The sequence below is a fragment of the Dicentrarchus labrax genome, unplaced genomic scaffold, assembly GCF_905237075.1.
Source record: "Dicentrarchus labrax unplaced genomic scaffold, dlabrax2021, whole genome shotgun sequence".
NCBI classification, from domain to species: Eukaryota; Metazoa; Chordata; class Actinopteri; family Moronidae; genus Dicentrarchus; species Dicentrarchus labrax.
The window spans coordinates 11,647,978-11,671,009 of NW_026136705.1; the positions used below are offsets into that span (position 1 = coordinate 11,647,978).

Below are 23,032 nucleotides of genomic sequence, written 5' to 3' on the forward strand. Positions count from 1 at the left end.
ATTTGAGTCCTTCTTCCACCCCTGCTCCAAAGCCAGTTCCCTGTCATCTTATATGTTTCCATCATCTTCTGGAAGTTTCTGTTCGTGGACTATTTATTGTGCTTGAGAATAGCGCCACGGGTGAAACCACTGCCAGTGTATATAAGGCTAAGGGTGAAACGTACATCTTAACGTCGATTACGGATTTCCTACATCAGAACTGGCAACCTGCATGTTGTTCAGTGGGAGGCGCTAGTCCGCAGTAGTTTCTGGAAGGAACCTCATGCTTGCACCATGGAGAAAGTGAGTTTCCTGCAACTATGATCATAATTAGTGATTTCAAACCTACGCTTTTAAGAAATGTCGATATATTTCTTTGAGTTACTTTAATTTAAATCTCTTAAAAACAATAATTAGCAGACTAGTGTAGTTGGACACCTCCTTACACCTGAACTTCACTGTTTGCTAATATCAAACAGCTAACGTTAGCTAGCGTCAGTCCGGTAGTAATGTGTCTTAGCTGTTGGACTGATGTCTATTTGGGTTTCATGATGTTACACAATACAATATATTTTCACAGCGCTAGTCTGAACTGTGGCTAAACCGGATTCCATAAAGTGCCATTAGGTTAGCTAGCGTTAACTGTATGTTCATGTGAGCACTGTTGTGGCTAATTTGTGATTGCTCACCACAAGGTTAGCTAATTGATAAGCTAACGTACCGCTACATGACTTGGATTTGTCACAGCTGCTGTGTCATTGGAAATATCACAGTAAGGTTTGCCATTGTATCCCCTGGCCGTGCCTCGATACAACACAGCAGCTCACTGACCGATAGCCAGTAAAGATATCCTCAAGTAACGTAACTCTCGAGTTAACGTTAGCAAATGGCCGTTTAACAGCTAACATTAACCCGGCTAACTAGCTCACAGTGTGAACGCTGTCATTAATAAGGTGACGGACAATTACAGGCCGTAATTAGGCCGTAAATCAATTTGCTTAAATACTATATATGTCCTTAGACCGGCAGCTTAAACTGCGGCGGTCCGTCTGTAGCACATGCTGCAGGAGTATTAGTGTCTCGGCCTCAGCGTTGTCCTCAGACCGGAGGATCATTCTAGATGCACACGGTGCTGCTGTCATGGCTACAGCCGCATTTTGTCGTCAGCTGCCGCGTATTCTCGAATGTTCTGCGATTGGTCAGTTCAAGTAATTTTGGGCGATTCGTTCATTTTGAAACAGTCACGTTACCTTTTTAAAATATTATTAACATTGCTTGAGCCGTCCAGTCTTTGTAACTCATCTGGCAACGCCGCTAAACGTTGCAGGCAATACGTGTTGTGCACCTTACAGGTCAAAAGAGGGGACGACATTGTTATAATGGTGCTAATGCCGTGAGGAATCACATGGTGATTTACATTGTAACACTCAATCCTGCAGGTTGCTTCCTACTTAATTGCCTCACTGTCACTGTGTTTTCCCACTAATAATTACTGGTCACATAAAGGAATTGATTGTAAATGATCAAAGTGGAGTAAGACTTTTTACACACCCACTGTGTCTTCATCCCAGACACATCAGTGACCAGCTTCATTTTATCAGATCTATAATCTGTGTAAGACAGGCTCCGTTTTCATTTTTGACAGATCTATAGGTTTGTGATTATGGATAATGTGCTTTCATCATTATGTTCATCAGCAACAACCAGACCTCACAGAGATCAACATTCTTGTCCAGCTCTTCTTTTTTTCTGAGATCTGCTCATATGTCTTTGGATCATAATGGTTGTAACCAATATTACTGGTTTAATTAGTCAGAGTTGCAGCTGGTTGGACGATTAGGTAAACAGTTGTGAAATATACAGCAATTGTACTAGAAATATTTAAGATTTTATTTTACTTTACAACTTATGAGTCAAACACTTGCATATGTGCTCTTCCCATTGTTTACCAAAATCCCAGCCTACAGTGTCATAGAGAATTATGATGAAGCTTTCTTCTGTCTTTTATGTTTTAAGTTGTTCAGATCCGATTAGGTCCGGTGACTGTGGAGGGAAAGTTATGCCAGTCTTGTTCTTTGCCCAGGATAATCGTTAATGCACATTTTATGTTATCACATTGTCATCAAATGAAGTCAGATGGGAATGTAGAGCCTTTGTGATGCTTCTCTCTGCTCAGTGTGTACTTGATTCTGTCACATACTGTGGAGATAGCGCATGATAACTCAAATTGTCAACTCGCGACCAGCAAATGACAAGGGGTGAGGAAAACAATCTGTACATGCACATATTTTTTTTCATTCTCTTCTGCCTGCTCTGGTAGCATCATCAGTATGCTTTGCCTTTTGCAAGTCTGAACAGGGATTCAGCTAGCAGACCCTTTTAACCATGCTAACTTCTGTGTGTAGTTGTTGTGCAAACTGTGTTTAAAACTTCCCCCAGCTACCAGTTTACTTTTTTGGGCGGATTCAAACCTTCTTCGTGTGAGGTTAAAGCTAACCACTGTGTCATCTTATTCTCAGAATGTACATTAACAAAATAAAGACATATTATCTCTCTGCATCACTGTTGCACCTGTCTGACACAAACAGCTGAGTGGAAAAGCGTGACTTTTACGTAGTCGGATCTATTTCGGGGGTTGTGTGCATTTGCTTTTGTGTAAGACCGCTAGAGAGCAGGAGAGCACTCTCTATCAAGTAGTAGTATTGTGAATTTGTCTATTAATGCTTAAAATGATTGTATCCTCCTGCCTCATAGGTTTCAGCATTGAAAGACCAGGGCAACAAGGCACTGAGTGCAGGGAATATTGATGAGGCTGTACGTTGCTACACCGAAGCTTTGGCCCTTGACCCTTCAAACCATGTCCTGTTCAGTAACCGCTCTGCTGCCTATGCTAAGAAAGGCAACTATGAGAATGCTCTCCAGGATGCCTGTGAGACCATCAAGATCAAGCCTGACTGGGGCAAGGTGAGATATCATTTGATCTGCCATTATTCTGTTGATGACATATTTAGGAATTAAAATTGAGAAGGCAATCTACAATCTTACAATTTGTGATCAACCAGGGCTACTCCCGTAAAGCTGCAGCATTGGAATTTCTTGGTCGATTGGAGGATGCTAAAGGAACTTACCACGAGGGACTCCGGCAAGAGCCAAGCAATCAGCAGCTAAAGGAGGGTTTACAGAACATTGAGGCTCGGCTTGCAGGTAGAAACTGTTGAATTTATGATCCCTGTTATTCTACAGAAAAAGTGGCATTATGATGTGAAAAATGGTGTGACTCATTTTCCCTCCTCCAGGATTTAGAGATGGCTACTGACAGATCACAAAAGTAAACTTGCATTGTGAGTGCTCAAGTTCTCAAAAAGAGAGTAGGCAGTCCGCTTGGGTTTTGAGTGTTGTGATTCATGTAGACAACACACAAGTAGTAGGGGTTACAGAGGAGATAAAGCTCTGGTGAATCTAATTCGAGGCCAGTGCAAGATGGGTGGGAATCATGAGTGCTTCTTTATGACCATATACATTACACTAACATGACTTTTTGCTTCACCAGAGAAATCAATGATGAACCCCTTCGCCATGCCCAACTTGTATCAGAAGCTGGAGAATGATTCTCGGACCCGTGAGCTATTGTCAGATCCCAGCTACAGAGAATTGCTGGAGCAGCTCAGGAACAAACCGTCGGAGCTTGGCACGTATGTGCTTTTAACACATTCTCTGATTTAAGTAACAAATAATGTCTTGACTGACAAACAAAAAGATAGTTACTTTGCATGCGTAATACTGAAAAGATCCCCACAAAAAGTTATCAGAAGTGAATTTGGAAAGTGTGCTGTGCAGTACCACTGAGGACTGTGGTATTAGAAATGCATTTGTTTGCCTGTCTGTTTTGCAGGAAGCTGCAGGATCCCAGAGTGATGACCACACTCTCTGTGCTGCTGGGACTGAACCTCTCTGAGATGGAGGAAGAGGAGGAGCCCACTCCTCCTCCTCCACCCAAACCCAAAGAGACTCAGCCACCTCCTCCCAAAGAGGAAGACCTTCCCGAAAACAAGAGAAAGGTAAATCCTTTCCAGTTTTAATGGGTTTTCAGCCATTTTGTCTCTCCTGATTAATCCCTATTTGCAATTTTTTAATCCTCTAATTTCTTTTTTTTAACAGGCCTTGAAGGAAAAAGAGCTTGGAAATTCTGCGTATAAGAATAAGGACTTTGAAGCGGCGCTGAAACACTATGAAGAGGCAATCAAACATGACCCCACCAACATGACTTATATATCCAATCAAGCAGGTAAACAAGCCTCAATCATTTAAGCTGATTGACTCATGAAGTGAATAAAACAAACGGATCATTCAGAATTTCTCATATCTAGAATGAATCCAGGTGGTCTACTAAGAAAAATGTCTTCCCCAATCAGACTTTGTGATTGGTTGGGGTTCCTGCCACTGGGCTGACCACCACAACTAAATCCTCAGCTTGGATGTGATTTCCAACAACACATTTTAAATGCAAACGTTATCACATTGATGGCTTATAGGCTATTTAATTAGTTACTCATGAATCCGAAATGTACCGAAAATACTGACACTCAGTCTTACAACACGTTAACCCAAATTTAAAATTGATACGACTATAACTTTACATTTCTACTTTAAATGTCAAATGTGCACTTCTTTTTGTTATCCCTTTAGCTGTGTACTTCGAGAAGGGAGATTTTGAGAAGTGCAGAGAGCTGTGTGAGAAGGCCATTGATGTTGGCAGAGAGAACCGGGAAGACTACAGACAAATTGCAAAGTGAGTTCTGCTAGAAGGATTTCCTTTTTTCCTTTTTGTTGTTGAGTGAATCTACCCACACTGTGGTCCTCAAGCTGCTATTTTATAGAATTTTGTAGGTCTTACAGGACTCAGAGCTAATGTTGAGGCCACAGAATACATTTACTCTAATCAGGTTGGAAAACCACATCCAGCAGCATTGACAGAAGAGATTGTGTTATACAAGAACCATTGGGTGGCAGTGTTGCTCTATTTCTTCTCACTACAAACTGCCCAAAGATAATGTTGAATTGGGACACAAATGATCTGTCTGTTCAACTTGAGAATTTTGTTCAAGAGCACAGAGTTGTTTGTTATTTATTTCATTATTGTTTGATTATTGTTGTTACTGACCTGTCCTTTCTCTAATTGAAGAGTGCCCCCCCGCCCCCATTCTGAGTTGTTTGCTTCTGAGATTTATAGTTGCAAAAATAAGAATGATGTCATATCATTGCGCTGTGAATGTAATAACATGTCTTCGTATTCAATCTGTCTCATCCTTCTGTTTTCACAGGGCCTTGGCTAGGATTGGCAACTCATACTTCAAGCAGGAGAAATACAAAGAGGCAGTTCAGTATTTCAACAAGAGTTTGACAGAGCATCGTACCCCTGATGTCTTGAAGAAGTGTCAACAGGTGCACTGAATGGAGCTTTGTGATTCTAACTATTAGACAGTATTCATTTATCCAGACTTGTTGTCAGACCTGCTTGTGGACAGGGAATGAAAACGTAAGTGGACACCCGACTTAACTCATGATACTGTAATTTCAGGCAGAGAAGATACTGAAGGAACAGGAGAAGCTAGCCTACATCAACCCTGAATTAGCCCTGGAAGAGAAGAGCAAGGGCAATGACGCCTTCCAGAAAGGTGTGTGTGTGTAGTAGTTGTAGTGCGTGGTGGTTGATCACTGTTATTGATTCTTCTTTTAAGAACTTGTATAAAGATGTACTCCTCTTTTCCTTCCCACAGGTGATTACCCCTTAGCCATGAAATATTACAGTGAGGCCATCAAGAGAAACCCTGATGATGCCAAACTGTTCAGTAACAGAGCTGCCTGCTACACAAAGCTGTTGGAGTTTCCACTTGCTCTGAAGGTACAGTGCATCCATACGAAGCATTTTAGTCAGTCAATTTGTGAATTTGTAACATGCCTTTTTTTAATTCATTTAATTTTATTTCCCATTTAAAAATGACCTTATTATATAATTTTTTATTTTTTTTTGTCAGGATTGTGAAGAGTGCATCAAACTTGACCCCAGCTTCAGTGAGTAGGAACTTTGCATCTATTACCATTTGATTAACATTTTGTTTGAAAAACTTTAATCAAGTAATGTTTTATACTTGTAACTGTTAAAGTTAAGATTCAGGACAAATCATTCAGATTTTACACCTAATTTGAACACATTGGTTTACAGTAAAAGGCTACACACGTAAAGGCGCTGCCTTGGAGGCCATGAAAGACTATTCAAAAGCTATGGATGCATACCAGAAGGCTATGGATCTCGACTCTTCCTCAAAGGTATTTTACAAGTTACTACTGTGTAGTAACGATACATAAACCAAATAATCAGTCATTACCTGACCTTCCATTTTTTTTTGTTTTGTGGTGTCATTTAATTGCTCTTTCTTGAAGTAATAGTTTCAATAATGTGTCGCCTTTCTAAAACCAGCTAGTTATGTGTAAGTATTTGTAGTATCAGCAGGGGTAAAATGACCATTAAAGTAAAAATCTGAGCAAATGCTGAGGACCAAAATGTATAAAACAAACAAGACACTTAATTGGCTTTTTTTTTTCTTCATCTGCTATCAGGAAGCCACAGAAGGCTTGCAGCGCTGTATGGTCAGTCAGGCCACGAGGAATGACACTCCTGAGGAAGTGAAGAAAAGGGCCATGTCTGATCCCGAGGTGCAGCAGATTATGAGTGACCCAGCCATGCGCATGATCCTTGAGCAAATGCAGAAGGACCCTCAGGCGCTTAGCGAGTAAGTTTGCCAACTTTTGTGTTACTTTCTGTCTCTCTGCACGAACAATAATGATTATTGATGATGTTTTTTTTTTCTGTTTGATCCTCAGCCACTTAAAGAATCCAGTTATTGCTCAGAAGATTCAGAAACTCATTGATGTTGGACTGATAGCCATTCGTTGATGACAACCAAGATCCAGATGTGTGAGGAAACTCCAAGACAACAGTGGAACAATGAGCAAATCCCTCAGAAATATTACATCCTCTTTTCTTGCCTTCAAATTCAAAATTATATCGTCTATAGTCTCACTGAGACCTTGTGTATGTTATGTTTTTTTAAAAATCAGTTTCACAACTTTTGCTTTGTATTTAAGAAAACATCTTGTATGTCATCAAAACTTCAGGACTCAAGAAAACTTGATCTGAAAAAGCTGGATTCATGTGTACAGATGCTTCAGTACATTCAAAATAAACAGCACAATTCAGTGTTTTGAAAGGGAAATCCACCCGAAAGCAGTTCACATATTCCTATTGGTTTATGGTTTAAGGAAATGGAACAAAGAAGTATTTCCAGACTCAGAATCCAGATTGTAATGTAATGCAGTGTCAAAAATTGGCCCTTGTCATCTCCTGTGTTGTCTTCTTTAAGGCTCAACTGAACATGGTGGTTTAAAGTTGAGCTTTCAAGTCTGTTTTCCTCAGTGCTTCCCCTCTTTTGGTCATCTCCCACACCTCAGGTCAAGAGCTGACTCTATCCCATCTACTGGCCAACTGGTCGTGAATCTTGTAAGCATGTTAGGTATTTTTTTTTGTACTTTTCCAAAAGTTGCAATTATTTGTGTACAGCTAATATCAGAAAAACATTGAGCGTTTCCTTGATTGTGGTGGACAGCGGATGGATCCAGACAAATTTTAACTGGGACTGGAAGAATACTAGTAAATGCCTTTCAGAGAGTCTGGGGATATTTTGCCATGATTTAAGATTGATCCTCAACAGTTTATTAAACAAGTTCCTTCAGCAATCAAGCCAGCCATGTTATTGTTTCTGTGTTAGTCAAAAAATTTGAGGTAAAGCAGTTGCAGTATCAGCTAGAGTAAGTAAGTATCAGTAATAATATTAGAATATTGTGGAAAATGCACTGATCTGTGACAGAGAGTCAACTTCACTACAATTGTCCTTGCGCAGTGTCATGATTTTGTAATCGGGTTTAAACTGCAGGCAACAGGAGGTGTGTCAATAATTGGAAGTCAAAGTAGATAAGGCTGGCCTCAAATTGTGGTTAACAAAGCCTGAAACCAGAGGGCTGCTGTACAAAATCTGACAACTTGCCTGACTTGAATATTTATAATGGGAATAATGTGATAGTTAAAGGGTGGATTTACCTTTGTAGGCTAGCAAATTTTGGTTGAGTAATGGGGGTCACAATTATCTCACTTCATGATGCATCTTAAATGTTTGTCGGCTTGTCTTTAGAGTACTGAAGCCCTAGTACTACCTGTCACTTCCTTGTATGTATTTCGCCAGCCAGTCAATTCTTTTGGTAAATTGTGCCAACCTCCCCCACAGCGTCAGACTGCTCCGCATCTGTTTTCAGAGAGGAAATGGAAAAGTGTTAATATTGCTATTGACCACTGTGCCACAAGTGGCTTCAGATACCTCAAAGTCACCACATTGTCAGTATCTCTCTGCTATGGTTCATGGTCCAAGATGGGGTCAAAAATCTCATAAATGAACTGTGACACCTTTTTCTTTTCACACAGAAGAATTGCTCTGTCTGGAATCATCTATAACTTGTGGCACACAACAGCAGAATTGGGGGTGTGGGTATTTTTTACCAACAAAGTCCAGCTGTTATCATAAACTACACGCTACAAATGTGGAAATCTCACATGATGTAAAGGAAACTGTCCCAACAAATGTAATGTACTAATGGAAATCAGTTGTACTGTGAAATATACAGTATCTGAATGTATTTCAAAGGTCTGTGGTGGCTTTTTTGGTCCTACAAGACCAACAATGTTGATATCGACTCAGTGCAGTAGTAGACCTACATTTTATACCGCGGTTTACCACCTTACAGTACACGTACGAATAAAAAGAAAAATGGAGAGCTTCTTCATACAAACACGTGTAAATATTTATGCATGTCAAATGTTTCATCTCGAGTAAGATAGCATTTTAAACATATTAATAGATGTTTAGTATTGGCAAATACTCCACTCTAGATTGTAGGCATGTCAAAATTGAATGTATGCCTGGTTCACAAATGGAAAAAAAAATAAATATTTTTGCTAGTGCAAGTCAAACACTGATAAGTGTACATACAGATTTATATACAGTATGCATATCAGATGTAATTCTCTAACAGCAATTAAAAGGTACTGAAGACTCAGGGGCCCCACAACAACACTCGTATGTGCCACTCAGACCCACAGTTTGTCAGCCATTTGGACGATCATGTTGTTTGTGCGGTGGAGAAATGTACACCTATGCATCATACAATTGACCACCTGTGTATGGAAAATACAAACATCCTCTAAACCCAGTTTACCAGTCTTCTTGAGGTCTCGAGCAACGTTGCTCCGCCCACACCGAGAGTTCACGTGACTGACCGTCGCCCAGGTTGTGTCGAAAGCATCCTGGTGTTAGCAGTTAGCTTCCCGCTGACAAAAAATAGAAAGTGAGGTGTAAATATTGGTATCATGGGAGAATTATTAACGTGGCTCTAGTGGAAAGACAGAAGATAAGGAACTACCCAGAGTGGGCTTTTCAACATAGTCTGATAGCTGATATCGGAAGAGGCCAGTTAACACAGCTAACTAAACATTAGCGTTAGCTATCGTTCAAACTTTGACGGGCAACAGCAGCAATTCGCTAGCTAGCTGCTAGTTTGCCAATTTACTATTAACTGTGTAACATGTCTTGTTATTATAGGGGTTATGCTAATTATCCAGAGTTGTAGGTGTTTAAGCGCTGAGTATTTACGCGTTATTTTGATCAGGCGTGTATGTAAAAGTAGCGTTAACGTTATTACGAAGTAACGTCCGCTAACTTATGAATAATGACTGTTGTTGAGCAGCTAATGCTAATGTTAGCCACTTAAACTTCGCTGTAACTAACACACAGTTACTCAAAATCAGTGCTGATGAGCTTCCTCTTAGCTATTAATAGTGAAATAAAGCGAACAGCAGCTAGTAAACAGCTGTAATCTGTAAAGCTACACGTCTGGGTTTTCTGACTGATTTCGGCCAATCACATGAGATAAATAATGCGAAACACCAGGATGTCAATCGCCCGGGGATTAACGTTAGGGCAGCAGTATTGTCTAGAAAACACAGCTGTCCGGTCATTTCGATAATCGTTGTATTCATAATGCAGCTACAGTAGATTGTATTAATTGCTAAGCGTGCAGGTAACATCTTGTAAACCAAAACATTTGGCGGCGCAGTACATCTTTAACAGTGTCTATAGGCTTTAGTCTACTTTTCTTTAAGTTATGCCTGGGGACGCATCTGATAGTAGTGATGACTCCGATGCAAAAACAAATGAAAAGGCCTGTACCGTCAAGCATCAAATCACCAATGGTAAGTCAAATATACTGTCTGTAATCACATCTTCTCAACACTGCACAGTGTAATTAAATACATCATTTAATACAACGCTTGTCAAACGTATAATGTTTCATTGTTGAAGCTTTGTCAGAGGGATGTTGATTAATTTCTGCAAATTCAAATATTTGCACATGGTGATTTCCGAGGCTGTATAGTAATAGTAATACTACTGTATTGTGTTACATAACATCACACAGGTGTTTCTATTTTTTGTCACACAGTATGTAGATAATGGTTTTCATATCCTTCAGTATACATTCAAGGAATTCATTCTCACCCACCCCCGTGCCAAGCTTTCAGAGCTTCTGTGTGTCAAACCCAAGGATCTTGTTAACAGTGGATAGGTACATTGCCCTCAGACAGGACTCTCTATTCAGTTTGTGTTGTGCTGTGTTTGTACTCTTAATTCATTTTGATCACTTGGTCTGGACCTTGCCCTATAGTGTGTTTATGAACTCTGTATGCATCCTAGAATATAATTCATAGTGTAAATCTTCAAATGAAATCCACACAGAATGACATGAAGCAGAGAACTGCTGCTCTGTCCCCCTTTAGTGAGTTAAACATTTCAGGTTAGTTAGTTGCAGATCTGGCCATACCATAAACAGTAGTGTCACTGCATATTTTTAATCAGCTGTCACAGCAGCATTGCAGCAGGCAACATTCTTATAAATTGTAAATACAGTAGCTGTTAAACAGTAAATCTTTAAAATGTTGAGATACTTGAATACATATGTATGTTAGATGTATCTACTGTCAGTTAATATACTTGGTACACATACCTATATACTAATATAAAGTATTATAACAACTTTGTCATTACAGGTTTTTTGTGTGCTGAATACTAAAAGTCAAACACACAGAGACGCATTGGGCTAAATTGAGTCACTCACAATTGAATTCTGGTGTCTCTTAACAGTTGGACAGCTGTTTCAGTATATTATAAGAGATGCAAATGTATTTTTGAAAGATGTCTGCCTTTCAATTTAAAACAAAAATGTCTGTGTTTGCAGGGGGCAGAAATGGTGTATGTGTATATCCTGTATGTTTTCATTGTGTTATTTTCTTTCTGCCACTAGCTAACCTCACAGGTCACACTGAGAGGGTCGGCATGGAGAACTTTGAGCTGCTCAAAGTCTTGGGCACTGGAGGTAGGAGTGTCCATGATTATTAAATAGGCCTCCAGTATATTAAATACAGATACAGTTCTGGTCAACTTGAGTAACATGTCAGTATGAGGTATACTCAAAGCAGACAGGGTGTATTTTCCTGCCATGGTTAAATATGTTGGGGACAAAGTGTTTGGTAAAACATTTCCTTACATTCATATCTGGATTCGGGAGTTGAAAATCAACAGCATGAGTCGTATCTGGGTATTTAGAAGGTAGACCATATGCTGTATATGTCTCTGTTATTAGATCTAATCCATTATAAATACCAGTGAGTGTTTGTATTAACAAAACAACATCTGATTAAATTTGGTGTGCAGGTATGTTTTGCAGAGTTCAGTTTCACTTTTGTACTAGAAGTAATTTGAATGACTGGATAAAATATTTGATTTTCTTTGTCTAGCTTATGGAAAAGTGTTTTTGGTCAGGAAGAACAGTGGTCATGATGCAGGCCAGCTGTATGCTATGAAGGTGAGACTATAAATCTGAAATTTTGAACTAAATGTGATCACAAAACAGTTTCTAAGATAAAAAAATTAAATCACTGGGCAATGTTTTAAATTCAAGATGGGAAACCTTTTAAAATGTGTTATGTTAATTATTTACTGATTTTGCTTTATTCAAAATGTATTTATATTACTTGCACAGCACATGATGACATGTCATTCATGATATGCCAACTATTTTGAGCAGAATTCAGGTAGATAATATTTGGTACATGACTTATTTTTTAAAGCTGCTGTATGGTTAGATGCTATAAGTTAATAAAGTGTTTCACTTTATCATGAAATATATAAATTAATTCTATTCAGGATGTCTATATACTGATGTAAAATCACAATTAGTCAAAAGTTAAGTTAACTATTCTGTTTACTACCCTAGGTGTTAAAGAAAGCAGCTATTGTTCAAAAGGCAAAAACAACAGAACATACTCGCACTGAGAGGCAGGTGCTGGAGCACATCCGCCAGTCTCCCTTCCTGGTCACGCTCCACTATGCCTTTCAGACACAGAGCAAACTACATCTCATCCTGGGTGAGTGATGGGACACTACAACCAAATACACACATGCACATATGCACACTCTTGTCTCTTCAGTTTTGAAGTGCTGAATAGATATTCTCTTTATGTTTATGTACTGTACTTTATGTCCGTTTGTTGGCATTTTGTGCATAATGTGTGTTTGTGTAATTTTTGTATTATGTCTATTCAAGCTCCCTGTGTATTTGTACAGACTATGTGAGCGGCGGGGAGATGTTCACTCATTTGTATCAGAGGGATCACTTTCCTGAGGAGGCAGTGCGGATTTATATCGGGGAAACAATCCTGGCTCTGGAGCACCTGCACAAGGTGGGTGTTGCTCCTTTCAGTTCTATAACTTACAGCTACATTTATCGATTTTAAGATTCTAGGAGGCAGAAGAAAGACAGAGCAAGCTTCCAGAAACACTGCACAAACATATAAACTTTTATATTGTTGTTGCAAGCAGCTACCTAAATACACAAAGACGCAGACACAGAGCTACATTGTCATCCCATAGGAGTCCTGTTTCTGGCCACCAGACAAATGTCCCACAATTGGTAGTCCTTTAGTTCTAGTTTGGTCACTACCAACTTTCTGGTTAAATAAATGGGCCTTTAACTGCAAAATGTTAAGCCAAAACCAAATAGTCACTAACTTTGCTTCTTGTTTGGTACTGGGCAGGAAGTCCTCTGGGCTGAAATACTCTCTAATTCATTTAAGTTACCTAGTAGTTACCTAATAACGTTTCACAACCTCTGTAGCTGTACAATTAGCTCTAAATCCAGGTAAGCAAATGTGGCTTTAAAATTGTTATTTCTTTTTTTAAAGGATGTGCACAAACCACTATGTCGAAGGAAGGCAGGCGGTGTGCTTTTTCAAGGTTGTTTACACTCCAGGTGTTGTTTAGTTATGACCTTCGGCAGGCAAACTAGATTCGCAGTGCAGCATTTAAATAAAATATTGACATTGGAAAACCCTTTTCAGATAGAAGATTCTTGCAGCTTGTGGAAAAATCACCATTCACACAAAATTGTCCACATTGCCTGAAAACCATAATGGCGACTTTTATACGATGTTTCCTTTGATAGCATCAAATAAAACCATCTAAGCAACAGCACCTTTGGTGACTAATATTCTCATTCCCTGAGGTATTGTTGCAATAATGGATTGTTTGGACAGTCATTTACTTTGAGTTTTAAGGATTAGATCAGAACTAGGTTGGAAAATGCTGTGATGACTGAAAATAACCCACAGTTAATGGGCCATTTTTGCCTTCTTTGCTTGTTAAAATGTTTACTGTGTTTTTCTGTGTATACTGCATGCCATCTTTGTTCAGAAATCTCTCCATTTACCATGAATGTAACTGGTAAGTTTTCACTGTGATTTTGTACAGCTTGGGATTGTGTACCGTGACATCAAATTGGAAAACATTCTTCTAGACAGTGAAGGCCACGTGGTATTGACAGATTTTGGGCTCAGCAAGGAGTTTCTGGAAGAAGAGGTACGTAAACATGTTATCCAAAACCTATGTGTGCATGTGGGCAATGATACATGGAATGTGTGCGTTGTCTGTTATCAGTATTTTGTTCATTTAAGATTAGTTTTTAATGGTTTTACTTTATCTTCCCTTTATTCTTATTACAGAAGGAGAGGACATACTCTTTCTGTGGCACCATTGAGTACATGGCACCTGAAATCATCAGGGGGAAAGCCGGGCATGGAAAGGTAAATATGTGACAGTAAGTGGTCACACATGAGGGGTCTGTAAAGTAATTATTCAAATTATCTATTTTTTACATCCAGTTATTTCAGGATGAGACAGAGTTTCATGACTTTGGGTAACTTAAAAAATTTAAGGGCTGATGTAAAATACATGAAATGAAACAATGACATTTTTTGTTATTCAAGGTAGTATTATAAGAGACTACCCAGGTTCCGCTGAACAAATACACAGTGGGTGGCTAATCTGCTCATAGTTTTCTCTCTTTCCTTTATGTCATGTTTTTTAAGTTGTCTTTTCCTTCAGTCTGTAGATTGGTGGAGCCTTGGGATCCTGATGTTTGAGCTTCTGACGGGAGCATCTCCTTTTACCTTGGAGGGAGAGAGGAACTCCCAGAGTGAGGTGTCAAAGTGAGTGCTTCTGACTCCACCTCCTAAAAATATGTATTCAGATCTTAAGCCAACTTTTTTATGCTCAAGTCATAGCAGTTCTCCCAGCCATTGTGTTGGAGGCACCTTTTCTCATTCTTCTATGTAACACAAATTGCAATTACAATCTTAAAGCTGCTCTAGGAATTTGTCATACATATCTTATGACTTATGGCCATCTTTTCCATCCCTATTCTGTCAGACGTATTTTGCGCTGTGATCCACCATTCCCCTCTATGATTGGACCTACTGCTCAGGACCTACTGAGGAAGTTGTTGGTTAAAGACCCCCACAGGAGGCTGGGCTCTGGACCAAGAGGGTCTGAAGACATTAAAGCACATTCCTTCTTCAAGGTCCTACTTACCACAACTTCCAGACACTCAAATATCTCACTTCCCCTGGCCCCTCTTCTCATTCATCCATAACCCTTCCCATTTCCTTTTTGTCTCCTAACAGGGCCTGAACTGGGCTGACCTGGCACAGAAAAAGGTGCCAAGTCCATTCAAGCCAGAGCTGAAGAGTGAACTTGACGTAGGGAACTTTGCCGAGGAGTTCACTGGGATGGATCCCGTCTACTCTCCAGCGAGCACGCCCCCGAGCACTGGCCGTCTGTTTAAGGTTAGTCCTTGCTGTCTCAGCCTCGACCCTTATAAAAGCTTGATTTTCAGAATAAAATACATATAACCATCATCTGAAAATCTTAACATTCTGACCAAGTAAATGCTACTAATGATGACTTAATGCCTTTTCTATTATGTAGTTGTGTGTTTGGGGTAGGCTCGTGTTTTTGAAATTACGTGTGATTTAATTTTTTCTCTCTCTGTCTATCAAAGCAGACTACTCAAAGTGTACTACCTCATCATACACCTAACATTACCTCTCTGTTGTTTTAGGGTTACTCTTTTATTGCTCCCTCCATCCTGTTCAACAAGAACGCGGTCATGGGAGACTTTGTAGAATCCCAGGTTGGGGCTGATCGACCAGGTTCAGCCTCTGTCCAACGCAGTGCGATGTTAGAGGTATGGATATTGAAACAGTGGATCTTGGCTTATAAAGCCATTTTTGAAATTAGTTTGAAATTATTTGGGCATCAGTTGTTCTTGGTAGGCAGCATCTTTTTTATCTGTATTGGAATCTAGACAGATGTGAAATGGCATCTAAAAAAGGCTCAGCAGTACTTCACTATTCAATTAGGGCAAACAGGAAGTAAGAGAGGAAGAGAAACTTGTTTATGTTAGCCTAGTTTATTAACCACAGTTGGCTCACATTATTTCACCACACATTATGATTACAGTAGATGATAAAGAATAGATGTTTCATCAGAGTGTTAATGCCTCTAAAGCAAAGGTTGTATCACATACTAGTCAATGCACACCAAAAGTCAGATCCTTTTTACACTGTTGGAAGCCAAAACCATGTCATGTGACTTACACCATCCATTCTTTGTTTAGGAATCCCAGTTTTTTCAGCACTATGAGCTGTGTCTACATGGGCCACCCCTCGGTGAGGGTAGTTTCTCTGTGTGCAGGAAATGCAGACACAAGCAAAGTGGCCATGAGTACGCTGTCAAGATTGTCAGCCGCCGGTGAGTGGAGATGTGATATTGCAACACTGGCTTAGTAATAGCTAACAGTAAAACAGTATCCCTGTAGCATCTGATCTGGCATAAGTCTCAGAATGTCCTTGTTAACTTGAATATCTCTTTTAACTGTTAGAATGGAGGCAAACACCCAGAGGGAGATTGCTGCTTTGAGGCAGTGTGAGGCTCACCCGAACATCGTCAAGCTACATGAAGTCTATACTGATCAGGTACAGTCGAGTCAATCACTGACAAAACATTAACAGAACAAATAGTGAATATACTGCATGTACTTTAAAGGATGGAAACTTTGTAATGCTGGATATTAAGCTATGTGCAACAACAGAAACATTGCAGAAAGTCTTCTTTTTGCTCTTCCTCTCTGTCAGTACCATACATATTTAGTGATGGAGCTTCTGCGCGGTGGGGAGTTGCTGGAAAGGATCAGGAGGAAGAAACTCTTTGGCGAGGCGGAGGCCAGTCAGCTGTTACAGAGCCTGGTCTCAGCTGTCAGCTTCATGCACGAGGCTGGAGTCGTGCACAGAGACCTCAAACCAGAGGTGGGCTGTGACTTGATTCATTCCTGAAAATATACAGTCTCTCGTTCATTTTATCTGTGTCTTGTGGACACACATGTGTATATGATTTTGTTCAGATAAAAACTCCAGTTGAACATTATTACAACCATAATTCTACTCATACTGAAATCAGAAGTACATTTCAGAAATTACAAATTGAGACATTAGACATTAGAAAGGAAGCTGTTACTCACCCAAGTGATGTGGTGAGAAAGAGAATTAGTGGGTACGAGAACAGAGTGAAGTTTTAATTGTCTCAGTATTTTTCCACTGTGAGCTGCATGTGTCCTGAGTGCTCCGAGGATGTCTGGCATAAACTGGCTGAATGCAGAGTTATAACCGACCGCTTTGATGTTAGTGTGGTTATTTTAAACAGTGGACAACAGTGCACAATGCCTCTGCTGCGGTGCGACACTTTTTAAAATGAACACTGCAGATTTATCACACACATATCCTGCCGTCTTCAGATGGCTGTGGGATTTAATTAACTGAAGGAAAATGCTTTCATATAGTATAAAGCAGCTGTGAATGACAGACAGTGGTGAGAATCACCCATTAACGTTTAGTTCTGCACAGTGTTTTACTGAGACGCCTGTCGTAATTGCATAAACTTTTATTTTTGATGCCAATCTAAATGCATTTACTGGTCGGAGAGTGTTTGATTAAAACTGTTTGTCTACATTATTCCACAATTCCTGCACATTTCTTTGTATTTATTGACGTTGTGCTTGTTGACCGCATCACAAAATAATAAATCATGGTCAGATGAGTGAGGAAATCACTCCAGTCCTCCAGCATCTAATCTAATTTTCACCCAAATATCAACAACTAATTTTGCGGTGCCTCATTTGACTGGAACTCCCATCTGTTTACCCTCTACTTCCACCTTTACGCCACATGTGCTGCACTGCGCACGAAAACGCCATAGAGACAGGCAAAGCATATACCAGTGTTAGGAATGTGCCAACTTGTAGTATTTAATTGTCTTTGTGCTGTCAGGAAAATTGAGCCCAGAGTGTAAAAAGTAAAGAATAAAAGGATGATCATGGATTTTATGTGTTTACCTTTCAGAACGTGCTGTTTGCAGATGAGGGGGAGGACTCTGTGCTCAAAGTAATAGATTTTGGATTTGCCCGCCTATGCCCTGCAGGCAGCGCCCCCCTACAGACTCCCTGCTTCACGCTGCAGTACGCTGCGCCTGAACTTTTTGAGAGCGCGGGCTACGACAAAGCCTGTGACCTCTGGAGTCTTGGGGTCATCCTGGTAATTTATCCCAAAACTGTTAATTCTGTCACATCAACAAGGCTAACTGAAGTACTAATGCCTCTCTTTCTCTGTGTGGGTTTTCATCAGTACACCATGCTGTCAGGCCAGGTGCCGTTTCAGAGTGAGCAGCGTGGGATGACCTCATCATATGCTGCTGACATCATGCAAAAGATAAAAGAGGGCGATTTCTCATTGGAGGGGGAGGCCTGGAAGGGTGTATCAGAGGATGCCAAAGAGCTTGTTAAAGGTGTGTGATATGATACAGATTTCTGGATATATCAGGACTGGCAATTCTGAGTGGCTGTTACTTAAGTTTTTAGTGACACATTAGCTCTTTGCTAGAGCCATATTACATAATTAACAATAGTACATGCTTCAATTTTCTGCCTGCTCTGTTGGAGGATGTGATGTAGATGTGATGTTTATTGGACTTTTTCCCCACACACCCTCTTTGAAAAGATGGCTTCTTGTTTCTTTGTTGTTCATTTTAACCCCTGCCTCCATGGTTTAAGGCCTACTCACAGTGGATCCAGAGAGGCGTCTCAAACTCTCTGATCTGAAAGAGAACAGCTGGCTGCACGGTGGAGCATCCATGTCCACCACTCCTTTGTGCACTCCAGATGTGCTAGAGTCTAGTGGGCCTACTGTTCGCACATATGTCAATGCCACCTACAAGGTAAATAGCATTGTGCACCAAAATTCTCTCAGAGTAGATGTTAAGGGCGTGTTTTTCATCTTACTTTTCTCTTCCTTGTCGTTGGTCCTTTTCCTCTCTCAACAGGCTTTTAACCGTGGTAAGAGAGAGGGCTTCTTTCTGAAAAGTGTCGACAACGCTCCCCTTGCAAAACGGCGAAAGCTGAAAATGACGAGCACAGGCGTAGAGACCCGATGGAGTTCATCCTCTTCCTCCTCCTCTTCTTCCACTTCCTCCTCTGCCTCTGCAACAGCATCCAAAGCACAGCCAAAGCAAACTGTGACCCCAAAGCAGAGCTAGCCTGAATGGCAGGGGAGAGAGCAGGAGGAAAACTAAGTGGTATGTGTTTATACTGGCAACATGTTGTCCCCCAGTGGTGATCGGGTCACCCGGTTCCAAAAAAACATACTGACAAACCAAAAGACTGGTTTAGGTTAGTGTTAAGTTTTCAATACAAAATTGAATTCCACTTTTTAACAGCAAAGCAACTTCATTCATCATGCCATATCCTCCATAACCAAACCTGTATTTTCCTTGAGTGGATGGAAGAGATGATGATAGAGGTCTAGCTTGACATCTCTAAGATGCACAGAAATCTGTGGCCTTGAGAAAAATAAATACATATTCAGTATTCTCTCACCATATTATGGTGATATCACACACTAAAAGTTTAAAATAAGACATTTGCCTATTTTCACTGTGGGTAAGAAACAGTGCCTGGCTATATAGGGATAAAGGGAAAAAGGAGCCATAAATGAGCAGAAGCCATATATACAGCAAAGCAGTGAATATATCAATTGAGCCGTTGTGAATACACACAAATTTGCACATAGCAAATTAATAGTCCTTCCAGAAATTAGCAGGCATAACCCTTAGATTGTATCAAGGTATTTTTAAATTTGCCACACATGTAATGATCGGCAAAAACATGGCAAAAGTTGGGCCACAAGTGCTGTGCCACATGTAGGCGTTGTGTGGAAACTTACATTTTTTTTGCTTTTTCTCAGTTGTGTAGGTTGAGCAAGAATCTAGCTGTTTGCACTATTTGCATATAATGTAAATAATACAAAAAAAAGAAAGCAAATTGCTGGAAGGACTGAGCGTGGAGGGAAATGCTTGTGATATGTACAACCTTTGAGACTGCAGAGGGTGAATAATGCTGTAGTCGAAATATATTGGATGCATACAGTTTTAACTGTGTCAGTCCTAAGGGCGCTGACTTTGCAAGGCACTTCCAATACACTACCAACTCTACAGATCCCATTGAACACAACGTGGAACGCATGTCTTGATTGATGGTTCTGATAAAGTATTTTGACCAACAATCAGAGTTCGACTTGAAGTGGTCGCAGTACAGTACAGAGTCCAACAGTAGCAGCTGTATAAAACCGATGAAGACAGAAACAGTCATGAAGAGTGCGATTTTCTTGTCATACTTGCTGTAAATTACTTGCATTATTGTGCCAGTCTGAAAATCTCTAGCATGCTAATCTGTTGTGATGATTAACTGTAAGAACTTTTTCTATATTTTGGTATCTCGGGCACCCAGGATGGTTTTATGCTACAAAGTGCAGCTTGAGTGTTTGCACGTAGATTGGAGCAAAATCCATGTTGGTGATTCTGCATGAGCATCGCCTTGGGCTTTTGAATTTTAAAAGGGTATTACAGTTTCCTGTCGCCCTGTCAGACCAGCGCCATATGCGGCTATCACAGATACAATCAGATTTGATACAGTGAAATATTGTTGCCCTTCAGTTGTGCTCAGCTTGTTGTCGCCTGGGCTGTAAGGGTCACCCAAATATGTCTTTTTACAGATGTGGTTTTGCAAACATTGTATGGCTTTGAAATTCAGATTTATGTTACAGAATGAGACACTTATAATGACTTTAATCTGGTTCTCGTGAGACCAGCCTGTGAGACCTGGTGTGTATATACGCGTCCTTGATTTAGAGCATAATAAAGACACAATGATTTAAAATTTGAGTTTTAATGGTATATCAGTCTCTCCTGATGTAATTATGTTTTTATTGGACTTTTTACATGTTGCACAGTCAGTTGATCAATTAAACACATTTCAGCTTTAAAGGTGCTTTGACTGATATTTATTACATGTAATTGATTTTAATGCAGTGGTAATGGGATTGATGATTAAATTGGCTCTTTTATGTGTACCAGCATTGTGTGTATGTGTGTGTGTGTGTACGTTTGAGTGTGTGGGTGTCTGTGAGCATGAGTGGTGCTGGGAGGTTGGTTGTACTCCTATTCCTGTATCAGATGAAGCATTATTGCAAGTTACTGTATTATTTGTCGTTGTTGTTTGCCGCCTTTGTCTTTTGGAAAGTAACTGATTGTTTGTGTTTGAACATTGAAATTTTTACTTCGGAAACTGTGCTTTTATTGGTGTTGATATTCTTTTGTTGTAGTAGTAAATTTTACTTTCTTTTTTTTTTTTTGAGCATTACTATTTTACTGAGATGCACTGTCACTGATGTCATAACTGGGAATTTGTCTTTTGCACCAAGACTTTTTGGTTGGTGCAAAATAAACATTGCTTTTAAATAGACGGTTGTTTGTTTTGTTTTTTTGAGTGTCGTAATTGTTTTGCAAATGCTTGTGATCAAAGTGCTCATTAGTTGGAGCGTTGTCAGCACCAATTACACTGAGGTCCATTAATAGTGACGGTGAGACTTTGAACTGTTGGTACTAAGTGCAAATATAAATTATACAGGAAGTCTGATAACCTTTCCATTTGATAAAAGCCCTTCCAAACAACACAAATAGTTATCAGTCTGCTCCAGAGATGATGGTCACACTGCCACAATGAGACATTTTTCGGATTGAGATCGGTTTATCTCTGTTGCCATATTTAAACTCAAAATCTATCATCTGTTATTCAAATACATTTTAAACAGCCATTGATTTTAGCGTGTGTTTATGTTTATAAAGGCTTTAAAGCTTATAAAGTTAGCTCTCTAGCCTGGACAACTACCACTTTTTTCCATATTGCAGAAAAAAGACAGGACAAAATTAGGGTTTCTGAGCATCTTTATTCTATCTGCTCCTCAGCTGGGTTTTTAGAAAAGCTCCCCTCTGGATAGAACTGTCTTTCATCTTGAAACACTGCTGCTTTAAAAAGCAATTAGTATGCTAACATTACCAACCAAAGACAGTTTGTTGTTGAAAATGGTGGGAGGTTTGTGAACAGCAGTGTGTACAATAAATGTCTGGAATTTTGAAATGTGTCTGCGGTCTTAATCAAAGTGTTTGCAGTGTAGAGCCGAGTTCTCCAGCAGCTTGGGTGCTTTATTCTTAGTTAGCTTCTGTGCTAGCAGGGGGCTACAATATCCCATTCTGTGTAATGAGTTTATTGTACCATTAGGTGGCTGTTGTGTGCTGTTTGATCTGTTCCAGTGTCTTACTTCCCCCTCTCTAATTTGGTTACTTCATTGAAAGATATGAATATGTCACTTTTCTCTTTCTCTTTATGATACTTTTAAAATGCTCAGTATTGGATAACTCGATTTTTCTATTACTCATCCAAATGATGTCATGCATTATGGTCAATGGCACTTAGACTGTTACATTTCCTCATTAGACCACATGCATGTTTAAAACATTGCTCTGGACAAGCACAGAACAGAAGGAGCAGGACACATCCGACACAGGGCAGTGCAGAAAAGGACACAGTGGCCGCCTAATGATACAAGACCTTCATTACGCAGGACAGGACATTAAATTACTCCTTCTCACTAAATTACACCCTTTCTCATGTACCACCAAGCCAGGAGTCTAAAAGACACTGTAAAGGGTTTGTAGTGCTAAATAGAAGCACTCAGCTGGGTGAAACACCTCGGCTGACTTTCTGATGGAGGTAGTTCATTTGTCAAAATTAAATAGGGGCCAAGGCGTGACTTATTCTTTCAATTAATATCAAATACAAAACCAACTACCAAATAGATTTATGAACAATGGAAGTGACTGTATAACAAGACACGTCTACAGCCACACGACCTGAGAAATTTACTGATTTAAACTAGGTACTAGCTAATGTTGCAGTGAATTTCCTTACTAGGCTAGGACCTGCACATAAACCGGGATGCCAGAAAAGAAAGAAGAAGAATATGAGGGAGCTGACAACAGCTTTAGACCCAAATAATAATATAATGACCAACTTTATTTTGTCAGCTCAGGAAGCTGCTCCAAGCCAGGCTGAA

At 39.9% G+C, this 23,032-nt stretch overlaps 2 protein-coding genes across 2 annotated transcripts; both read left to right on the forward strand.

Moving 5' to 3' along the window:
- The first annotated feature begins 123 nt into the window (after nt 1-123).
- stip1 (stress-induced phosphoprotein 1) lies at nt 124-8,724 on the forward strand. The gene is made up of 14 exons (XM_051400003.1): nt 124-282; nt 2,734-2,943; nt 3,042-3,183; nt 3,530-3,671; nt 3,872-4,037; nt 4,138-4,264; nt 4,666-4,768; nt 5,301-5,421; nt 5,558-5,654; nt 5,757-5,881; nt 6,015-6,051; nt 6,203-6,306; nt 6,598-6,770; nt 6,862-8,724. The coding sequence occupies exons 1-14, from the start codon at nt 274-276 to the stop codon at nt 6,932-6,934; spliced, it is 1,629 nt and encodes a 542-aa protein (XP_051255963.1). The 5' UTR covers nt 124-273; the 3' UTR covers nt 6,935-8,724.
- Nucleotides 8,725-9,353: 629 nt separating this feature from the next.
- Nucleotides 9,354-21,379, forward strand: rps6ka4 (ribosomal protein S6 kinase, polypeptide 4). Its single transcript, XM_051399998.1, has 18 exons — nt 9,354-10,336; nt 11,443-11,514; nt 11,936-12,003; nt 12,415-12,565; nt 12,765-12,880; nt 13,947-14,054; nt 14,198-14,278; nt 14,580-14,683; nt 14,904-15,054; nt 15,158-15,319; nt 15,595-15,720; nt 16,153-16,286; nt 16,417-16,510; nt 16,670-16,840; nt 17,930-18,121; nt 18,212-18,371; nt 18,637-18,800; nt 18,906-21,379. Exons 1-18 carry the CDS (start codon nt 10,249-10,251, stop codon nt 19,116-19,118), a joined length of 2,355 nt encoding a protein of 784 aa, XP_051255958.1. The 5' UTR covers nt 9,354-10,248; the 3' UTR covers nt 19,119-21,379.
- The last annotated feature ends 1,653 nt before the right edge of the window (nt 21,380-23,032 follow it).

Bases quoted from the DNA above. Each gene is read 5' to 3' on its own strand.
- stip1 (XM_051400003.1), top strand. The intron at 4,038-4,137 runs GTAAATCCTTTC...TTTTTTTAACAG, and splicing joins TTCCCGAAAACAAGAGAAAG to GCCTTGAAGGAAAAAGAGCT. The intron at 4,265-4,665 runs GTAAACAAGCCT...TTATCCCTTTAG, and splicing joins TTATATATCCAATCAAGCAG to CTGTGTACTTCGAGAAGGGA.
- rps6ka4 (XM_051399998.1), top strand. From the start codon at position 10,249: ATGCCTGGGGACGCATCTGATAGTAGTGATGACTCCGATGCAAAAACA. The intron at 12,566-12,764 runs GTGAGTGATGGG...GTATTTGTACAG, and splicing joins CAAACTACATCTCATCCTGG to ACTATGTGAGCGGCGGGGAG. The intron at 18,372-18,636 runs GTGTGTGATATG...CCATGGTTTAAG, and splicing joins TGCCAAAGAGCTTGTTAAAG to GCCTACTCACAGTGGATCCA.